Source organism: Acinonyx jubatus, chromosome A2, assembly GCF_027475565.1.
Source record: "Acinonyx jubatus isolate Ajub_Pintada_27869175 chromosome A2, VMU_Ajub_asm_v1.0, whole genome shotgun sequence".
Lineage (NCBI taxonomy): Eukaryota > Metazoa > Chordata > Mammalia > Carnivora > Felidae > Acinonyx > Acinonyx jubatus.
The window spans coordinates 164150961-164170391 of record NC_069383.1 but is presented as its reverse complement, the minus strand read 5'-3'; the positions used below and the strand labels follow the sequence as shown (position 1 = coordinate 164170391).

Here is a 19431-nt window from a genome sequence, read left to right as displayed (position 1 = left end):
ACAGAGGAAGGGCCTCAGCTGGGAAACCAACGTCGGGGGCCTGGTCACACTTGAGGGGCTGCTGGGGTCTCAGACGACCGTAGAGGGGCCCCATCACCTCTCTGGGGCTTGGTTTCCTTGGTCAGAAACAAAAGGACGTTCGGGTGGTGTTGAGGCACAGCCCCTGCCGGGGGCGCTGGCCACCCCCCACGTGCTGGATGGGCTTGTGGGTGATTCTCACTGCCGAGGCCACGGCTCCCGCCTGCCCAGCCCGTGTTCCGTTTGCAATGGATGCTGGGACGGTTTCTGGGGGCTTTTCTCTGAGCGCACGCCACCCCTTGCCCCTCCCGTTGGCCTCGCGCTCAGGCGTGTGGACGTGTGTGTGCGTGCGGCCCCCCACTGACTTTTCTAGATCAGGTGGTGTCAACGCCCCCTTCCCCAGTCCCTCCTGCAGCTGCGGGACTGGACGGCCTCTGTGCTCTGCTCTCCACCTGACCTCCCGGCCAAAGGCTTCAGCAACCAGATCCCGCTGGTGGCGCGGGGAAACTGCACCTTCTACGAGAAAGTGCGGCTGGCCCAGGGCGGCGGGGCGCGCGGGCTGCTCATCGTCAGCAGGGAGACGCTGGTAGGGCCCCGGGGCCTCGAGACCCGGGTTTGGTTTGCTGACCGTGGCTGCGGACCCGTGTCTCTTGGAGGGGGACCTGTCCCTGAGCAGTCGCGGGGGCTCTGGGGAGACCGGATCCCATCTCGCTCTACAAGGCCTCGGGGCAGAGCTCGGGGGTACCCTCTGAGGAGCAGCTGGCATGGGCCCACATCCCACGCGCCTGCCTCTCCCCCAGGCAGGCCCCCCCCCCCCCCCCCAGGGCAGAGTGACACCTGAGCAACCTGACCCCAAGGCTTGAACACGGAAGGAGAGCTTTTCCTCCCCTGGTGGGGAGGGGCGGACACCCCCCCACACACACACCCACCCCAGCCCAAGCTGCCTCCGGGAGCGCTAGCTCTTCAGGCCGCCTCGCCCTTGGGAAGCCAAGGGCCCCCCTCCCGCCACACCCTCCTCTCGGCCCCCAGGTCCCTCCAGGAGGCAACAAGACACAGTACGAGGAGATCGGCATTCCCGTGGCCCTGCTCAGCTACAAAGACATGCTGGACATTTTCAAGGTAGGGTTTCCCACGTCCTCCGGTCTGCGGCTGTTGCCAGGCCGTGAGTATCTGGCGGGCAGGGGTGGGCAGGGACCCACGAGAGGCCGCCCACCCGGGGCCGGTGGTGACACTGACCCGTGGGAACGGAGACGCTGGCCCCAGCGGTCAGAGCGCCCAGGCTCCGGGGCCTCTGTGCCGAGCGGCAGCCGGACACTGGCTTCCGGGCCAGACCGGCCAGCCCCGCCCACACGCCGGAGACCCTGAGCTTGGCTCTCCCTGCCCACACACGGCCCCGTCTGACCAGAGGCCTGTGTGCACCCACCATCGGGGGAGTTGTTGGTTCCAGAACAGGCGAGCTTCCAGACACAATTAAAATGGAAACGTTCAATCTTTGTGGAAGCTTCTGGCAATTTGCAGGACATGTCTCGATCCTGATTGCAGCCTCACAGCTCCCCCAAGGGAACCATTGTCGGCCTCCTACATGCTTCCCGGGGCGACGTCCCGCTCCTGCACGCGCACACGCATCTAGGTGTAGGATTCATGTCCCCGCACGCACGTGGGCCCCTTCACCGGACGTCGTGTGACACTCGTTCCGACAGTTGACTTCTCTGGGGTGGGAGGGGCAGGCGAAGGCTCTCCCCGGGCCCCGGCTCCACGCGTGGGCCGGTCTGGGCTCTCTGGGTGGCCGAGGGGGCGGGATGGCAGCCCCCGCCTTGAGCTCTGGTGCCTTCCCCGAGGCAGAGTTTTGGCCGATCGGCGAGGGCAGCGCTGTATGCCCCCAACGAGCCCATGCTTGACTACAACATGGTCATCATCTTCGTCATGGCCGTCGGCACCGTCGCCCTCGGGGGCTACTGGGCCGGGAGCCGGGACGTGAGGAAGTGAGTGTCCCGGGGAGACCTCTCCCTGGCCTCCCAGGGAAGCCCGTGACGCAGTCGGTGCCGGGTTGGGGTCCACGGGTGGTCCTAGCACTGGCCGAGGGCATCGCGCCTCTTTCCATCAAAAGCGGCCGTCACAGCTTGGCTCCTGGGGCTGGGGCCCGCCTGGCAGCCCCTCGCCGCGTGGTCTCGTGAGGTCCCCGGGGTGGGGTCCGGCTCTCTCGCCGAAGGGACAGCAGGGATGTGTGATGGGCGTGGAGGGGGCGCCCCTCAGCCCCGCGGACCCCTGCGTCCTGCTGCCCCTGCCCGCCCCTCCCCGTTCCCATGCCGGCCGGCAGGGTGCCCCTGACCCAGCTGTGCCTCCCAAGAAGGTACATGAAACACAAGCGGGACGACGGGCCCGAGAAGCAGGAGGACGAGGCCGTGGACGTGACGCCCGTCATGATCTGTGTCTTCGTGGTCATGTGCTGCTCCATGCTGGTGTTGCTGTACTACTTCTACGACCAGCTCGGTGCGCCCCCGGCTCACCAGAGGGACGCTGAGGCCCGTACCCCCGCTCACCAGTCTCGGGTCCCCCCTCCGCCTGCTTGCGGGGTTCCACTTGAGAAGTCGGTGGTGGGGCGAACGCGGGCCGCCACCGCCAGCCCGAAGGAGGGGGCCTCTGCTCGGGGAACTGTCCCTCTCATTACCAGCTGCCGGCCACCCAGCTAGGGTGCACGAACACCTGGAGCCCTTTCTCGGGCGGGGGGCAGGGTGGGAGACCCAGGTGGCCCCCCGCCCTCAATGCTCGCCCCACCCCGCCCCGCAGTCTATGTGATCATAGGGATCTTCTGCCTGTCCTCCTCCACGGGCCTCTACAGCTGCCTGTCTCCACTGGTCCAGAGGCTGCCGTTCGGCAGATGTCGGTAAGCCCCCCCGCGGGAGGCCCCTGCCCGGCCCTGCACCCCCAGCGCTGCTCACTGAGGTCCCACCTTGCCACCTTTCCTCGGCCTGTCCCTGGTGGTCTCCCGTCTCCTGGCCCCTGGAGCTCCAAGCTCTGCTTCAGCGGTGCCGAGGACCCCCTCCCTGTCCTGTGGCCCCCAGCCAGTCTGGCGTGGCGTGGGCACGTGCTCACTCAGTGCGGGCTGGGGCTCGCGGCCTCAGGAGTAGGGCAGAGCAGAGAGGCGGGTGGTGGTTCCCCAGCCTCTCTCTCGCTACATCCCATTCTGGGTCAGGCCCAGTGTCGACACCGGCGCTGAAGTGGGGCAACGTGGATGCTTGTGGGTCCAGGGCAGGGGCGGCAGGGCAGGGCCGTGTGGCCGAAGGCGCTGTTGGTCCAGGCCCCTGGGGCTCTCGGCTGCCAGGGGCCAGTGGCCAAGCACTGAAAGGTTTGAACGAGGGCAGGGCCGGCTCGGCACTGGCTTGGGTCTGCCCACCCCCACGTGCCAACCCCTGCTCTGTCTGCCCTGGACCTGGGGGACCTCCCTTCTAGAAGTCAATCAAGAGGTCAGGGGAGAGTTCAACAGGGAACGGAGGCGGGGGCAGCAGGAGGCCCCGTAAGGATGAGGGGCCCAGGGTTTGGGGCAGGGGTGGAAGTGACCCTCTGGGTGCTGTGTGGAGGTAAGGAACAAGCTGGCCCTGACAGCTGTGCCCCGCCCCCAGGGTCCCCGACAACAGCCTGCCCTACTTTCACAAGCGGCCTCGGGTCAGCATGCTGCTCCTGGCGCTGCTCTGCTTGGCCGTCAGCGTGGTGTGGGGTGTCTTCCGGAACGAGGACCAGTGAGTGCCCCCTGTCCTCAGATGCTCTCTGTGCTCGTCTCCCCACGACCGTGAGCCGGGCTGTGTGGCGGCCAGGTGCCGCCCGCGTCCGGTGTCACTGGGTTTGTCGGCTGCCACGTGAACTGTGATTGGAATGTGGATATGGTTCCCGCAAAGCCTCCTGGCCCCGGGCGCCCTGAGCGAGCGCGTGTCCTCCGGGGTGCCCGCTGGTGCAGGGAGGCCCTGGCCGCCGGCCCCTGACACCACCTGGCGCTCCCTCCGAGCCTTTTCTGGGGCGGTTAACCGCTCTTGGCCGCGCTGCCGTTTGGAGCCACGACAGCTTTAATTGGGCAGAAGGAAAACGTGAAAATATTTTGAGTCCTTTGTACACAAAGGGAACACGAGCTCTCACGGTTAGATTCGAGCCACAAGACTCGCTCTGTTCTTTAAAATTAGAACAGGCCCAGTTCCCTCTGCGTCTGGGCGCCCACTGGCTGCCCGCAAGCCTCCTCTTTGTTCTTTGCGGCTGCCCCGGCCGGGAGATGTTTTCATCCTGGTCTAATGAGTAACCTGGGCCACGGCCTCCTTGCCGCCCCAGCGCGGGCGAGCCTGTGGACCGGGCGGGGTGGCTTGTGTGTGTGTGTGTGTGGTGGTGGGGGGGCTCCCTGCAGCTGCTGGGGTGACAGTCTTACCCGCCCCCCCCCCCCCCCCCGCCACCACCTTGCAGTCCCTGAGCCCCCATTTCTGGGACCAAGAGAGTTGGTGTAGAACCTGGCTGGCGAGCATTTGGCTTTGCTAACTCACATAAAAAATAGTTTTGAAGCAAACCTGAGTCCAATAGAGTCCAATGGTTGCACAGCGTCCCCACCCCATCCCCCCGCCCCGTCCCGTGATGTGGGGGTGAACGCTACCACCCAAGAGAGACAGCCCCTGAGCGTGTGCACCCATTCCTGCCTCACTCCCCCCGCCTCCCCCCCAGCCTTGGTCCCGTGCCTGTGTCTTCACAGCATGGGGTCGGGCTGGGAACGGACAGCTTGCACAAGCTGGGAGCCAAGGTGGCCAAGGAGGGAGCGACCCGCCGGGTCATAGCTCTTGGTGGAGCCCCTGCCCCAGCGGGTGACCACCACTCTGCTCCCCAGGTGGGCCTGGATCCTTCAGGACGCACTGGGCGTTGCCTTCTGCCTCTACATGTTGAAAACCATCCGCCTCCCCACTTTCAAGGTGAGGGTCCCAAGGGGGTGGGGCCGCCGGATGGGAGGGGGCTGTGTCCTCAGGGCGGCTGCAGGCTGGCCCGCCCCCGTGTCCGCCCAGGGTGTCCCGGGTCCCCTGTGGACAGCACGTTCTTTGTGCCTCTGTCCGTCCCGCCACCTCTGTGGTGTCAGGGCTTAAGGATCAGCCGCAGGATCGCCTCCCAGTGTGGCGGCCACGCCAGTGACAGCTTGGCGCTGAGGATGCCCGGGTGGGGCCGCAAGGCGGCCGCAGGGCGGGGCCCTTCCCGAGGCGGCCACCGTGGCGGTGCCTGGTCAACTTCCTGCTGGTGAGCCGCGCCCACACAGGCAAAAGGGGGCGGCAGCGCCAGCGCAGGCCCCGTGGGCAGGACCGAGAAGTCCACGGGAAGACGTGAAGAAGGGGCGTCACCGCCCCAAAGCCACAGCATGCGTGTCGCTGGAGCCACCTGCCTTCCAGCCTTTCCATCACTCAGAACCGTGGCCTGACTCACGTGCTGCCCTGGTCTCCCGTGGCTCCAGGGGATGGGACTGGATTTGCTCAGATTTTCCCCTAGCTGCTTTGTCCCTTGGGCACGGCTGAGCCTTGTGGGGGGAGGCGGGGGTGGGGAGGCGGCCTGGGGGTGTGCGCCGGGGACCCTCTGAGCGCGGCCCCTCAGGACGTCCTCTCCCCAGGCCTGCACGCTGCTGCTGCTGGTGCTCTTTGTCTACGACGTCTTCTTTGTGTTCATCACGCCCTTTCTGACCAAGGTGGGCGCCCCCGCCCTGCCCTGCCGCTGCACCCCCTGTCCCCGTGCCCCTTCTCTGACACCCCCCCCCCCCTTTGTTAGAGTGGGAACAGCATCATGGTGGAGGTGGCAACCGGGCCCTCGGACTCGGCCACCCACGAGAAGGTACGTAGGGGGTCCCCGGCCGGGGCGCTGCCCGGAGAAGAGTGCTGGGCACGCGCGGCCCCCCCTAGACATGGCACTTCCTGCTCCCCCCAGCTCCCCATGGTCCTGAAGGTGCCCCGACTGAACGCCTCGCCGCTGGCCCTGTGTGACCGGCCCTTCTCCCTCCTGGGCTTCGGGGACATCCTGGTGCCAGGTACTGGGGTGCGAGGTGGGCGGCCTTGGGAGCGTCCAGTGGGTGGAGCCTGAGCGGAGCAGGCGGGGTTTGCCCCCCGGGTGGCAGGCTGGCCGCTGGGGCCCGTCTGAAAGCAGGGACGGCCGTCACACGGGACACCGCCGGGCCCACGCGCCTTCTCCCCGCAGGGCTGCTCGTGGCCTACTGCCACAGGTTCGACATCCAGGTGCAGTCGTCCAGGGTCTACTTTGTAGCCTGCACCGTGGGTAAGCGCCCTCCTTGTATCTGTCTGTCCTTCGTTCTGTCCTTGTCCCCCACTTGTTTCTTTGGTTACCAAAGCCATTGCTACAGAACCGACCTGTCCCGTGGAGCCCGATTGCTTTGAGAGTTTTCCAGACCGGCCGGACTGCTCACCTCTGGTCAGCCCTTCCGGAGGAGCAGCGGGCCTGCCCGATGGCGCCTGTCCGTGTGCATGCGTGTCCCCCGCCGTGGGGGAGCCAGGCTGGGGGAGGGGCTGCCTGACGACTCCCTCCCCCGCGTCGTGGGCCGCGTGCACAGGCCCCGGCAGCCCACCCCGGCAGAGGCGAGGCCCTGTAAATGCCCCTGGTAGCACCAGGACGACCGGGGCTGACCTTCCGGGCGTACCTTGGGGTCGCCTGGGTCTTCCCACCCCGGTTGCTACGGCTGCAGGCACGCCCCCTCGTCCCCTTTGCCGGCCCTAAACCTTCCCTTGGGCTTTACACACCACACTGATCCTTCAGCTCCGTGGCAAGGGCTTTGTGTGTGTGAGCCGCTTGGCCGGGTTGTGCGTGTGGTTCCTTGTCGAGCCTGCGGACCTTGCGGGCAGCGGGCGCCTCTCTCCTCCGCAGCCGCAGCCCGCTCCCGTGGACCGCCGGTAAGTGACGCACAGCTCTCCCCGGAGGTGAGGACCGCCGAGCGAGCCGCGATCTCGGAGGAGGTTACTGTAGCCTAACTCCTCGAGGCGACGGTTGCGGATTTACCGCTGCAGGATTCGCGCAAAGAGCGCCTGCACGCCGGCCCTCGGGTTCAGCAGCGTGTGCGTGCGTGACCGTGTGCGCAAGTACGTGTGTGTGCGTGCGCAAACGCGCGTCCTTCTATGCTGGCGCTCACGTATGGAACCGATGTGCGGGATTTATTCGGACCTTCGCCCCTCGGGGCTCCGTCGGGTATCTCATGAGAATGGAAACAGCCTTTTGAACGATCACAGCTCGGTTACGGATGTTTGCTCTTGTTAACTTTGTGCGGACGTTACTCTTCTCCAGAATTCTCTTCCTAGCTAGAGGCTGAGCAGACAGGTGCTCAGGCAGTTAACGGGCCTTTCTCTCGCTGCCCCTGTGGCTCCAGACCCGGGGCGCAGCCGTGGAGCCTTGCTCATTCCCGCCTTCTCGCTGGCGCCCGGTGGGACCGGGAAGGGGTGTGTGTGCCGGAAGACGCGGGCGCATCCGTGCGCAGGCAGGCAGCCCCCTGCCTGCCCCGGGTGCCCCATGTGCTACCGTGTGGCGGGCGCCCCGCCTCTCCGGTCCCCGTTCCGGCATCCCGGCCGCAGGCGGGCGCTGGGCCGCGGGGCCACCCGTGGGGGTAACACGCCGCCCGTCTCTCCCTGCAGCCTACGGGATCGGCCTCCTGGTGACGTTCATGGCGCTGGCCCTCATGCAGCGCGGCCAGCCCGCCCTCCTCTACCTGGTGCCCTGCACGCTGATGATAAGCTGCGCCCTGGCGCTCTGGCGCAGGGAGCTGGGCATGTTCTGGACGGGCAGCGGCTTTGCGGTGAATACCCGTTTGCTATGACTGTCTGCGAGAAATAATAACCCAATAAGCCCTAACTAGAGTTAAAGTTGAGTAAAACCTCCTAGTTTCACGACTAAACCCCGCGGCCTCTGTCCCCGTTCCCAGAAGGTTCTGTTTGGTGTCCTGTCCGTGTGGCTCTGAAGGGTCCGAGCCGTCCCAGCAGAGGGGACGCGCTTGTGCCGTCCCACTGGGTGTGGCTTGAGGATGGTGCTAACAGCCCTTTACTAAAGGTGCCAGTCCCGAGGGACCGTAACACCCCATGTGATGGGATACAGGCTTCCGGCTGCTTCAGCCCTTGGGAACACAGTGCCGAGCTGGGGGGGCCACCGAGGTCCTCTGCCAGGGTGGGGGCTGTCCACCCAGGACGGGGAAAGGGCAGGGGGCCCGGGGGCAAACTGTGCAAGGCCAGGTGGAGGAACCAAGTTCGGCCAGTGGCTTGCTGTTCCTGGTTTTTGAGACAGAAGAGGAGAGGGACGGAGGCCACTCTTGGTGCAGCGCAGCACATTCGATGGGATGAGGGCACGTGTTTCAGTGGCGCAGGGACAGAGCTGACGCCCTGCGGGTATGGAAAGGCTGCGGCTGCCTCTGCTGCCCTGTCAGTAGCACACAGAGGCGGGCGACACCGGGACCAGCCTTGTCAGTTACAGGAGCTCCTGAGTGTGACATGTGTCCCTCTGGAGCGCTGCTGGTTGAGTGTGGTGTTACCGTGCCAGGTTTTGTGGAAGTTGAAACTCGCACCCTCTCCGTCCTGGCCTAGAGGCGCCGAACGGAGCAGGGCCCCAGGTTAACCTGATAGATGAACCAGATAACGTAACCGATGATAGGGCCTTGGGCCCTCCCGCGGGCCCTCGGGGAAACGCTCCCGGCTTCATCGCCCATCGTCCTCAGAGGCTCTCAGTCCCGAGGAGTGCTGGCTTTGCCACAGGGCAAAGTTCTGGAAGGTTCAGGAGGCCGGGGAACAAGGCTCAGCGTTTCTGCATTGGGTCACCGGCCTGTGGTCCCGCCTTCTGGCTGGTGCTACTTGGCCCCAAGGGAAGGTGGCTCCTTGGTCTGGAGCTGGACCCTTGGGGGACGGTGACTCATCTGCCCTCCCCTGTCCACTGTCCCCGGGCCTTCCTGTCCTCGTCCCACGCCTGACTGTGGCCTCTTCTCTTACAGAAGGACCTACCTCAGTCTCCTTGGGCGGCGTCTTCAGCCGACGGCCCCCAGCCCCAGATGGACTCAGACACTGGCCTCTCCCAGCCGCCTCCAGGCGAAGGACTGGCCAAGTGCTCCCTGCCCACGAAGCAGCCCCCGGCATTGTCTGCGTCCGAGGAGACCGGGGCCAGAGCACCCCCCCAGGAGCCCACGAGCCCAGCCAGCCGCACCCCTGAACCCACAGGCCCGGTAGGCACCTCGGCCTAGATGATGGCGCAGACTCTCGGGCCCTCGCTGCCGCCCCTCTGCGCCGAGAGACCCCGAGACTGGACGTGCTCGGCCCTCCCCCCCCAACTTGGTGCTCTGGTCTGGCCGATGTCCCCGCTCTTCCTCCTCCTTGAGCAGAGCCCAGCTGCACCTTGGACCCTCTCCAGCTCCTGCTCCCAGCTCGAGTGGCTGCCGTGAGCCCCCGGACCGACGAGGTCACCCGTGTGGAGCGCCCAGCTCCACGGTCTTGCCTGTCAACTCGGTGGTTCCTCGGAAAGGGCAGGAAGTGCCGCCTCCGACCGCCCACGGCTGCAGATCCGCCCACATCTGGTGCTTACCTTGCCGCCACTTCCCTCAGGTTCTCTCCTGTGCCGCGCCTGCGCGTCCCCAGGGACGCTGGCCAGCAGAGCCCAGTCCGGCACCTGGGCCCTGGATGTCTGGACTCAGGATGCGGGCCCGGCTGGCCGGGTCGGACCTGCCTCTGTGTCGGCAGGGACTGAAAGCGGCGCCCGGCGTGACGGGCCACCCCTCTCGGGCCCGCCTGGCTCTTCCAGCAGCCAGGGCCGCCCATGCCTGCGCTCCAGCTTCTCCGCCTCTTAATAAACGGCCATGACTCGTTGAGCTCCGTAGTGTCACCTCTTGGGTGGGAGTCTCTCGGACCACCCTTGTTGGGGCGGGTGGGTGCCAGGCCGCACCCTCCACGGCGGCTGTGTCTTCTGTGTGGGCTCCGTTTGGTCTTTCAGCTTAGAGGGACTGGGGAGGGGGGCACCGTCCTCTCGGCATCTGCACATTCTCAACCCCACCCCAGACCGGCCTCTAGCGACACCACCGGCCGGGCGAGCATACTTTTTATTTAAACCGCCCAGGAGTTTCTGCAACGTGGAGAGTATTCTGGAATCGGCATTTTGTCTTCTACCTCACCGACAGGGTTCTCCGAACGTCAGGACAGAAATGCCGCGGTGCAGCGGCCCCCGTGGCAGGGCCGCGCCCGTCCACGCAGCTTACAGACTCAAGTTCAGAAAGACATGGACCCGCCAGCCGCACGGTCCCAGCTCTGTCCCCGACGTGTCTGCTGATCAGTTGTAGACAGCAGGCGGGGGGTCAACCATGATCCATTCCAGAAAATACCAGCACCAGACAGACTCACAGCCTTTGTCAGCCATGCTTCTCTAGAAGAAATGGTTATTCCAAAAAAAAAAAAACAAAAAACCAGACGTTTTCCACCTGTTTCTGTGTGTCTCTTAAAAAAACAGGTGACCTGGGAGGGAGACCAGCTGGACCTGCCGACCCCAGAGAGCCCCTGACTCGGAGGCCGGAGCTGGGGTGCAGCCCTGGGCGGCCGGGGTGCCAGGCCTGAGTGGCCCCCTTTGCGCATCGGCCCACACCTTACTCTAAGCCATTTTGTACGTCGGTGTAGGAGCCGGGATCTCTCTCTGTCTTCTGTGTTTGACAAACATCAAGGAATTCAAGGCGGCTGTTAGTTCCTGAAGTTTCCATTTGCAGTTTTTGCCTTCTGTATTTTTGAAGGGAAACAGAGCATGAGTGGGGGAGGGACAGAGAGAGACAGAGACAGAATCCTAAGCACACTCCACTCCAGGCCCTGAGCTGTCGGCACAGAGCCCGCCGCGGGGCTGGAACCCAGGAGCCGCGAGATCATGACCAGAGTTGGGCGTTCAACCGACTGAGCCCCCCCCAGGCGCCCCGACACAGCTTTTGATAGTTGTTGCTTGGCTCTCATGTTTTCCACAGTGTGGCAGCTGGCAGAGCCCGGCCCGGCAGGATCGGAGTGGCCTGGTCCGCGAGGATGGCCACACCGCCCCCCGGGAGTGCGTCCACACCGCCCACTGGCGCCGAGCGGGGCTGCTGTCCTATTTCCCGGCACTGGAGAGTCGAAGGAAGCCCAGTCAGCGCTCAGTCCACCCCGTGTTCCGGGCCATCGCTTGTCCGTGGTGATCTAAGCAGCGTGGCGGGGATCCACACCCCGCGGACTTTGCGAAGAGCCAGCCAGCGTGTTTGGGGTCTTCCAGGCCACCCAGTCCCTGCCACAACTCAGCCCTGCTGCCATAACCCAAGTGTCACAGCACGTGGCGGGCAGGCGTGCCCGTGGCCAGGGCGCTGACGGACACAGATGTGCCTTCCGAGTGGTGTTCAGAGGTCACGTGATAGCCTCCTTTTGGTATTTTTCAACTAGTCAACACAGTGAAGCCCTTTCTTTGCCAGCATCTTCCAAGGGGGGGCGGGCCCACCCCCGGCTGTGCCGCCCACGGTGTGAGCGGTGCCTCTGCTCTGCTGCAGAGAGAGAAGGCGAGGCTCCCGAGGCCGGTCCACTTGGCTGCGCGGGGCTGGCGGAGACGCAGCAGAGACGTGTCGCTCCTCCGAGATGGTCCCGACACCGGGTGCTCAGTGGTCTCGGCCAGGCCGCGGGGGCTGGGGGCCCAGCGTCCTTCGTGAGGGCAGGGAGGGCCCCACGCGCAGAGCTGCGGGTGGGCGCAGGGGGGACAGTGCTCCTGCCCTGTGGCGGGGCTCGGCTCGGTGCTGGAGTGCGGGCTCTGTAGTTGGCTCGGGGCCGTGAGGACAGCAGTGTTCTTCCACTAAAGCCCCGGGGCTTATTTGGTTTCCACGACTCATTCATTCCATCAGCCTTCATTGAGCGCCTGCTGTGTGCCAGGCCCCCGACTCCACCGGGGATTCGCGTGCGAGGCTCAGACCTCACTCTGCCCCAGGTGGCTGACCCTGGAGAGGAGGGACAGGACACAAGTCCACACCCGTCTTTGTCTTTGGGAAGGGAACTTGGAGGAGACAGCTGAGGCCTGTAGTGGGGAGATCAGCATGGCTGCTGGGAGGGCAGGAGAGGGGCAGGGGTCTCTTGGCCCCATGGGGAAGGCATGGCCGGTGTCACCAGAAGGTGAGGGGGCAAGAGTCCTAGAAAGGGCATAGTGGCACCTGTCCTGGTGGGGGGAGGGGAGGGAGACCCCTCCCCCCACAGCTGTCATAGCTCAAGGACAGGTGCAGCAGTGGGAAGAGCCCAGGTCTGCAGTCTTGGCTTACATGCTGGAGGAGTGACCTCGGCCATGCCCCTGTGCCCCCTCTGGGGCTGTAGCTGCTGCTTCTGCCAGTGGTGTGACGGCTGCTTCTCCAGGGCCTCCCTGCATGTGCTCAGGAAACGGGACCATGCTGCAGGCAGCCGGGACCCGGAGGATTGCTCTCCCTCTAGCACCATGCTTGGCTCCCCATGGCTTATGGCGTTTCCCACAAAAGTCAGTCACCACTTAGGACATGAAAGACGATGCCACCAATGGTAGTAAGATAGCTGGTCCCTGGAGACAATTCAGAAAATATCCCCCGAGTGTCCTGAGCAGAGATGAAGATGTGTTCCCCCAGGGCCGGTGAGGGAGAAGTAAGCAGGTGGGGAGGCCGGGGTCCCAGCGGGGCTGTGGCAAGCGTGTCAAAACTGAGGCCAGGCCCCTGCCCCAGCCTGGCCAGGACAAACTCCCCTCTCCCCCCGTCCTGACCAGCCCTTTCCCGACTGCCCACGGCTTCAGAATCGAGGGGCCTGAGAAAGTGCCTCAGCCTGGGGGACCTGGGCCGGAATCTGAATAAAGTGCGGATGTTCGCTAACTAACAATGTGTCACTATCGGTTCGTTAATTGTGATGGCGTGTCACTCACGGAGAAAACGGGGTGCAGAGTAATTGGCGCTCTCCACAGCTCTTCCGTAAATCTGAAACTTCTGAAATCAAGTTGGTTTTTTAAACTATGGTAGTTACTCACACATCCCTTCCCCGAGACACCCCCCACCCCCACCCCCACCCGGGCCGGTCCTGGACTCGCCACCCGCCCCTGGCCTCACCCTCCACCTGCGCCCGAGGGGGAGGAGGGAGGCCGCGCCCCCGGCCCCGCCCCGACTCCCTGGTGCTGGCGGCTCGCTGGGCTCCGCTGGCCGGCGGTGGTGGCGGCTCTGGCGCGGCCTCAGACCCTGCGCGGCTCCGCGGCTCGGTGAGTCTGGGTCCCCGGAAGGGCTGGGACGGCCCCTCTGCGCGGTGGCCCCCGGGGCGGCACTGCGCGGCAGGTGGGGCAGGTGGGGCAGAGCCGCTGCGGAGCCGGCTGGACAGGTGGCGGGGAGGGGAGGCCCGGGGGTCGCGGCGACGAGGCCAGTTGCACTGCGCGTCCCGGCAGCCAAGGGCGCCGTTTCCGCCCTCCGTTCACGCTAAGCTGGAGCCCGGGCGGAGGGGAGTGCGGGAGGGACCCGGGACAGAGGCAGTGATGGCTGTGGGGCGCCCGGCCCTCCGGTCAGCATCTGAGTTCCCTGGAAGTGACAAACGACAAGGGTACCGGGGCCACGTTAGGAAGGGTGTGGTCTGAAGGGGTGAGGGTTCTGTTTGTGGCAGGAGGGGTCTCACGGGTTCAGTTCTGTGTGGCAGGAAAGCCACCCTGGCACCAAGGGCAGGCTGTCACTGGAGTTCTGCGGTCTGGTCAGAAGTACCCGCTTTGCCCCTGAAATGGCCGAGGGTAGCCGGGCCACAGGGGCCACATCTCAGGGTTCGCAGGCTCCCTGGACCCCACGGGGGAAGGTGTGGGCTTTGGGGGACTGTGTGTTCACATTAAACACAAGCCTCATTGCCACATGCAGGGACAGCCTCGGGAACCCTGCAGGTGAGTGGACTCGGGTTCTGCACGTGGCCGTGGACCCAGAGCCCATGCCACCTGCCCGCAGGCCTGACCTGGGTGCTGTGTGAGACTGCGCGTCTGTGTCACTGCCACCTCGTGTGTGAGGTTGTGTAGTCGCATGTGGCTGTATGGCAACAGTGTGCGCTCTTGTGTGGCTGTGAGGATGTACAGTCACGCGTGACCGTGTGTAGTTGTGTCCCGGAGTGTTTGTGGGGTGGCTGTGCGTGGCTGTGTCACTCAGTGTGTGACCATGCACGTGAGCCTGTGTGTGTCTGTGTTGTGTTTGTGATTGCACTGGGAGATGCTGTCTGATTTTGTACGCGGTTGTGTGAGGCATCACGTGTGTGAACTCCTTACTAGCCTCCCGGCCTGGAGAACGGGGATGGCGGCCACCGCGGCTCGCGTGGATCGGAGAGCCAGGCCACGGCGGTCCCCAGGAGACGCGGCGGCACGCGGCCCTCGCACACAAGACGTCAGACGTAGGCACTGATCTGAACGCGGTGCGTGGACTGAGGCCAGTGAAGCCCGCAGCCCATCCCGGCTTTGAGCCCCGTCCTTGACGTGCATGTGGCCCCAAGTTCACTCCGTGTGCAGGGCGGGGTTTGGAGGGTCCGCAGTGTGGTGAGCGGCCTTTCGCTAAGGTGGGAACTCCTATTCGGAACAGCCTGCTCTGAGTGCGGCCTGAAGACAGAGCATCCCCCTCCCGTGATCACTGCGATCACTGCTGTGGGGGGAAGAGTCTGATGCCCTGGGAGGGACTGGGAGGAACCCGGGAGGGACCGGGCAGAGGCGGGCGCTCCTCTGACCGCGGCCGGGTGAGCCCTGCCCGTCCTGGAGGGGAACAGAGGCAGAGGAAGCAGATGCCTGTGTCTGGGCCTCGTCATCCATGCGCTACAGGCAAGGTGTGTGTGGGGGCCGCCGTGTGCTTCTGGGACGCATGACTCTTACCGAGGGGTGTGGCTGGTGCATGGGGAGCGGAGAACCCCATCTTGGAGGCTCACCTACTGTACGTGGACAGCAGGGTCCTGGGGTGGCAGGGGCCCATTTCGCGACAGAGAAGCCACCAGCGAAGTGGGGGACATTGCTGGGATCAAAAGAACTGTATGTGTGAGGAAGAGGAGGAGGGGAGGCAGAGAGACAGAGGCAGAGAGAGGGAGTCTCTCCAAGCCTCAGTTTCTTCATCTATAAACTGGTGGCAGGCGTGACCTTTCTGCTCATGGCTGCTCCTCTCCTTGTCCACGTGAGTAGAGACGGGACACAGCTGTCCCCAGCTATGTATTTTAACATTCATGGCTCTAAAATTAATGCAAAGGATAATATATTCTGGGCTGCTGGCTCATACCTGGATAAGGCTTTGTTTTTCCTACTCTACCTCTATTAATTAAAATCAATGATTTGGGGGGGGCACCGGGTGGCTCAGTTCGGTTGAGCGTTGGACTTCGGCTCAGGTCATGATCGCACAGTTTGTGAGTTTGAGCCCCACGTCAGGCTCTCTGCTGACGGCATGGAGCCTGCTTAGGATTCTGATACTCTCTCCCTCTCTCTCTGCCCCTCCCCCACTTGCACTCCCTCTCTCTTGCGCCCAGGTGGCTCAGTCAGTTAAGTGGCCGACTCTTGATTTCAGCTCAGGTCATGATCTCACAGTTCATGAGTTCTAGCCCTGTGTTGGGTTCATTGCTGATGTTGGGGAGCCTATTTGGGATTCCCTCTCCCCCTCTCTCTGCCCCTTCCCTGCTCATCCTCTATCTTTCAAAATAAATAAACATTAAAAAAATTTTTTTACACAGGATAAAATTTAAAAACATTAAAAAAATAAAATCAATGATTTTGGAACAATTTTACTTGCAAAGATGGCATGGCAGGTCCCCGCGCACGCTGCACCAGCTTCCCCTCATGTAACCACAGTGCAAAGATGCAGACCAGAAAATTAATGTGGGCACAGCACTTGCAGCCAACCTCGTTCAGGTTTCCCAGTTTTCCCACGAATGTACTTTTTCTGTTTTGGGCTCCAGTCTGGGAGCCCCCATGGCATTTAGGACCTGCATTAATCTTACTCTTTAAATTTTCATTTTACTTATTTATTTTGAGAGTGTGTGCACACGAGCAGGGGAGGGACAGAGAGAGAGGGAGACAGAGAATCCCAAGCAGGCTCCGCACTGTCAACCCAGAGCCCAACTCAAACCCACAAACTGTGAGATCATGACCCGAGCTAAAATCCAGAGTTGGATGCCCAACCAACTGAGCCACCCAGGTGCCCCAGACCTGTGTTAATTTTAAATTATACAAGTTGTAGGTGGCTGGAGGTTTGTTTCTTGAATCTTTGAATCTTTATCTGTTTTCCCGGGTATCACCCGTGTTTATCAGCAACCCCGCCCGGCGCCCTGAGGGGTCCCCAACTCCCTGTTCCTCTGTGCATGTTACTAAAGCTAAGGGAACACACGGTATCATCACCGCAAACAGTTTTCTCACAAACACCTCTTCCCATGAAAACCTAACAAAAAGTCCACAGACAGAAAGGAAAAAAAGAGGCCGAGCTTATTAAATTTCCTGTAGGCTTGCTGAGTGATTTATTTCATGGAGTGGGGGCGGCGGGCGGGGGAGGTCTCCTGGCGAGCCCGCAGAGAGGCGAGAGAAACAGGAGAGGCTGGAGGGCGGGCAAGGGGGGCCTGTTCCAGCAGCAGGCCTTGGGCCGTGCAGCCGGGCGGGATGCAAGGGGGGCCAGCATCACATGGGACCAGGGGAAAGATGGGCTTTCACAGGGGGCTGGGGTGGGGTGGGGGCAGTGGGGAGGGTCGAAGCAGAGGCGAAGTCAGGGTTTTCCTGGGCAGACAGTGAACTGCGGTGCTCTTTTGCCCTTGCAGACGCTGGATCAGCACCCCAACCGACGGGGCACAGGTGGCCACTGGGGGCGAGGGGAGATCGGCGGCGGGCACCTGGCCGCTACAGAAAGGGTGAGGGGCCTGGAAGAGGTGGAGAGAAGGGGCCAGATGGGCCCCCGATAGTAAAGTGTGGTGCCTGGAAGGGAACAGAACACCGGGTGGGGTCTGGAGCCTGTGTGTAAATGAGTGGATGATGCATAGCAAATTATTTCGGATGTTAGCAGATTAAAACATTTATTAGAGGCACCTGGTAGGCTCAGTTGGTGGAGACTGACTCTTGACCTTGGAGTCAGGAGTTCGAGCCCCATGTTGGGGGTGAGGTTCACTGACCACAAACGTTTATCAGTTTATCATGCCACGGTTTCCGTGGGGCGGGATCTGGGGGTGATTCATCCAGGTGGTCTGGGCTCGGGGCCTGCATCTGTGCAGTGGTGCGTGAGCATCGTCGCGGCAAGCGGCCCCCGAGACGATGCCTCTCGTGGCAGCCCTTGAAGCCTTGGTCCACTGCTCTGGCACACTGTGCTGAGGGGTGACGTCCCAGCCGTTGACACCAAGCTGTGCCCCCTGGAGCCGTGAGGCCAGAGTGTGGGATGAGATGGCGGTTCTCTCGGTCAGGATTGGGTTAAGAAGGAAGAGAACGTCCATTTGCTCTTTCCCTGACTTCCGCTTCTCCCAAAGGGACCCACGGAAGTCCAGGCTCAGCGCCATCCTGCAGTCTACTCCCAAGGGTGCAGACTGCACAATCCAGGAGAAAACAGATACAGCAGGGGGGTGGGAGCATCTGCCATGAGGATATAGATAAGCATGGCAGGCAGCAGGCACAGCAGATGCAAAGGCCCCGGGGCAGGATTGTGTCCTGCACGTTTGAGGAGCAGTGGGAAGGCTCCGTGGCTCTAGTGAGGGAGGAGGGAGGAACAGCTGAGGACAGACGAGGGAGGATGGGTGGGACTGGGTCTCCCAGGCATTTTGCCCTGCGTGGAAGCCCCGGGGAGGATTGAGCAGAGGTGGGACATGGCCTGAGTCAGGTTTTAGCCGCTGAGGATGGAAGCCGCCAGCCCTGTGATGAGGCCTGGGTGGTTCTCTGTTTAACCAAGGCAGGTGTGGCACAGGTGGGCCAATGCTAGGTATGTTCTGGGGGTGGGGCAGCCAGCACTTCCAGGCTGTGGAAACATGTCATGCTGACCCTAGGAGATGTGGTCTCAGTTGATCACAGAAGGTGCTGCCTGAGGCAGGGAAGGCCGTGGGAAGCCACAGGCTTCAGTCTGGTGTGTGTCAGATCTGAGCAGCTTGCCAGTCATTGGGCTGTGGTCACCACAAGTTTGGTGGCTTGAACCAGCTCACATTTAATACCTCTCAGTTTCTGTGGGTCCGGAATCTGGACGTGGCTGAGCTGGCCCCCGTGCTCAGGATCACACGAGACCGTGTTCTCAACTGAAGGCCAGACTGGGGAAGGACCCACCTTCCAAACTCATTCAGGTCATGGGCGAGCACGGAGGGCCTGGCTTTGGCAGCCTGCCAGCTGGTGGCCGCCCTCTGTTCCTACAGGCCATCTGGGGGTCTCCTAGGTGGCCACATACTTCATCAAGCCAGCAAGGGGGTTGTTAGCTCCAGTCTGCCAATACAGGGTCTTACCTAACGCAATATACTCAGGACAGGGATGGCCCATTGGCTCTGCTGCGTTCCAATGGGTAGAAGCAAGCCACACAAACTCAGGGGGCGAGACTGCCCAGGGGTGTGAATACCAGGAGGGGAGGGCCCACGGGGTCACCTTGGGTCACCAGCAGGAGGAGGCTCCAGCAGCCAGCTGGACCTGAGTCCAGAATTCAGAAGAGGAGTCTGGCCAGGAGCTTGTAGAATTCAGGGATGTTATTAAAACCACAAGACTGAGTGGCGTCACTGGAGGAGGGCACCTATCTGGAGGGAGACCATGAAAATATTCACTAAATCTTCTTGAAATGGCCTACTTTTTTAAATTAAAAATTTTTCCCTTTTTTAAAAGAAAATGTAGTCACTGCAACACAAATAGAAAATAAGAAAGGGGCACCTGGGGGGGGGGGTTCAGTCAGCTGAGTGTCTGACTTCGACTCAGGTCACGATCTTGTGGGTTCGTGAGTTCGAACCCCACATCAGGCTTGCTGCTGTCAGTGCAGAGCCTGCTTTGGATCCTGTGTCCCCCTCTGTCTCTGCTCGTCCCCCACTAGCACACTCTCTCTCAAAGTAAACAAACATTGAAAAAAAAAAACAAGAAAGAGGAGGTCACTGACAACAAATAAGTACATGGGAAGAAAACCAGTATTGTTAGGTAGTTACTGCCCTTCGGGGCCCAGACGAAGCAAGGCAGGCAGGACACTCACCTTGGGCACAAAATTTGAAGGGACAAGAAAACAGTCAGTGTTCATGAGAAATGATGCTGCAATGCGATCACGAAAACACCAATGAACGCAGAGAAATTCCCGATGAGCAAAATATCGAAGTTTCAAACCAACACAGCACCCGGCAGGGCTGGGAGTGGGGGAGGAGAGAGAGGTGGTCAGGGACGTGCAAAGTCCTGTCTTTGTATTTGGTTGCTCGTTTTCTTGCTGTTAATGTTTATATGTTTAAAATGTTGTGTAAAAATATTTATCTTGAACTGAGGTTTGTGGGGGCA

The 19431-nt window shown here is 62.4% G+C and overlaps 2 protein-coding genes across 3 annotated transcripts in view; both read left to right on the top strand.

Annotated features, from left to right (window-relative positions):
• Positions 1–12228, top strand: part of SPPL2B (signal peptide peptidase like 2B) — a 64151-nt gene extending 51923 nt beyond the window's left edge. The window contains exons 3-15 of one of the 2 annotated variants that reach the window (XM_027049555.2): positions 422–604; positions 1048–1137; positions 1861–2000; positions 2366–2508; positions 2806–2902; positions 3639–3755; positions 4874–4955; positions 5636–5710; positions 5791–5853; positions 5947–6046; positions 6214–6291; positions 7653–7813; positions 8993–12228. In XM_027049555.2, coding sequence (XP_026905356.1) covers positions 422–604; positions 1048–1137; positions 1861–2000; positions 2366–2508; positions 2806–2902; positions 3639–3755; positions 4874–4955; positions 5636–5710; positions 5791–5853; positions 5947–6046; positions 6214–6291; positions 7653–7813; positions 8993–9238 — 1575 coding nt within the window. In that variant the 3' untranslated portion in view covers positions 9239–12228. Of the gene's footprint in view, positions 1–421; positions 605–1047; positions 1138–1860; positions 2001–2365; positions 2509–2805; positions 2903–3638; positions 3756–4873; positions 4956–5635; positions 5711–5790; positions 5854–5946; positions 6047–6213; positions 6292–7652; positions 7881–8992 lie in introns of both variants that reach the window. The other variant, XM_027049560.2, reaches the window with a different exon arrangement.
• Positions 12229–13120: 892 nt separating this feature from the next.
• TMPRSS9 (transmembrane serine protease 9) overlaps positions 13121–19431 on the top strand; it is a 50380-nt gene continuing 44069 nt past the window's right edge. The window contains exon 1 of the mRNA XM_053220168.1: positions 13121–13233. The gene's annotated coding sequence lies outside the window, so the exon portion shown is untranslated. The remainder of the gene's footprint in view (positions 13234–19431) is intronic.